Genomic DNA, 410 nt, shown 5'->3' with positions numbered 1-410 from the left:
AATGCCTATATCAAACATGGCATAAGTATGAACCCATTTTTCTTATTTATGCATACCAAGTGACCTGTGACAAGTTGACCCGTAAATGACGTTTTCGTTTATTTTGCCTACACATGCAGCATAGTAAGATCACTAATCTTCCGAACTGTAGACAAAAAAGATGTTATGTCTAATCTTCAGAGTATCGAAAGCAAAACATAAAAAAGTAACTTGACCCGATTTCCCTTTTGTTATTCTTGACAGACCGCGAGCGCCATGCCGGAGCACCAGCTGCCCGTGATACTAGAAGAGATTCCTGAAAAAGAAATGGCCCGATACCCAGTCAGGCGCACGAAAGGCGTGAAAACCTTCGTCAGGACAAAACCTGGAGGCGTCCTCATGCCTGCGACGTGAGTTGGAAAGAAGCGGGA

At 43.9% G+C, this 410-nt stretch overlaps 1 protein-coding gene across 1 annotated transcript in view; it reads left to right on the top strand.

Moving 5' to 3' along the window:
- LOC119592292 (sulfotransferase 1C4-like) overlaps positions 1–410 on the top strand; it is a 7,275-nt gene that overhangs the window by 971 nt on the left and 5,894 nt on the right. Inside the window, exon 2 of the mRNA XM_037941120.1 lies at positions 244–389. Coding sequence (XP_037797048.1) covers positions 244–389 — 146 coding nt within the window. The remainder of the gene's footprint in view (positions 1–243; positions 390–410) is intronic.

Source organism: Penaeus monodon, chromosome 30 (assembly GCF_015228065.2).
Source record: "Penaeus monodon isolate SGIC_2016 chromosome 30, NSTDA_Pmon_1, whole genome shotgun sequence".
In the NCBI taxonomy this organism is placed as follows: domain Eukaryota; kingdom Metazoa; phylum Arthropoda; class Malacostraca; order Decapoda; family Penaeidae; genus Penaeus; species Penaeus monodon.
The sequence above is the reverse complement of the archived record's forward strand: the minus strand, read 5'-3'. Positions and strand labels throughout refer to the sequence as shown.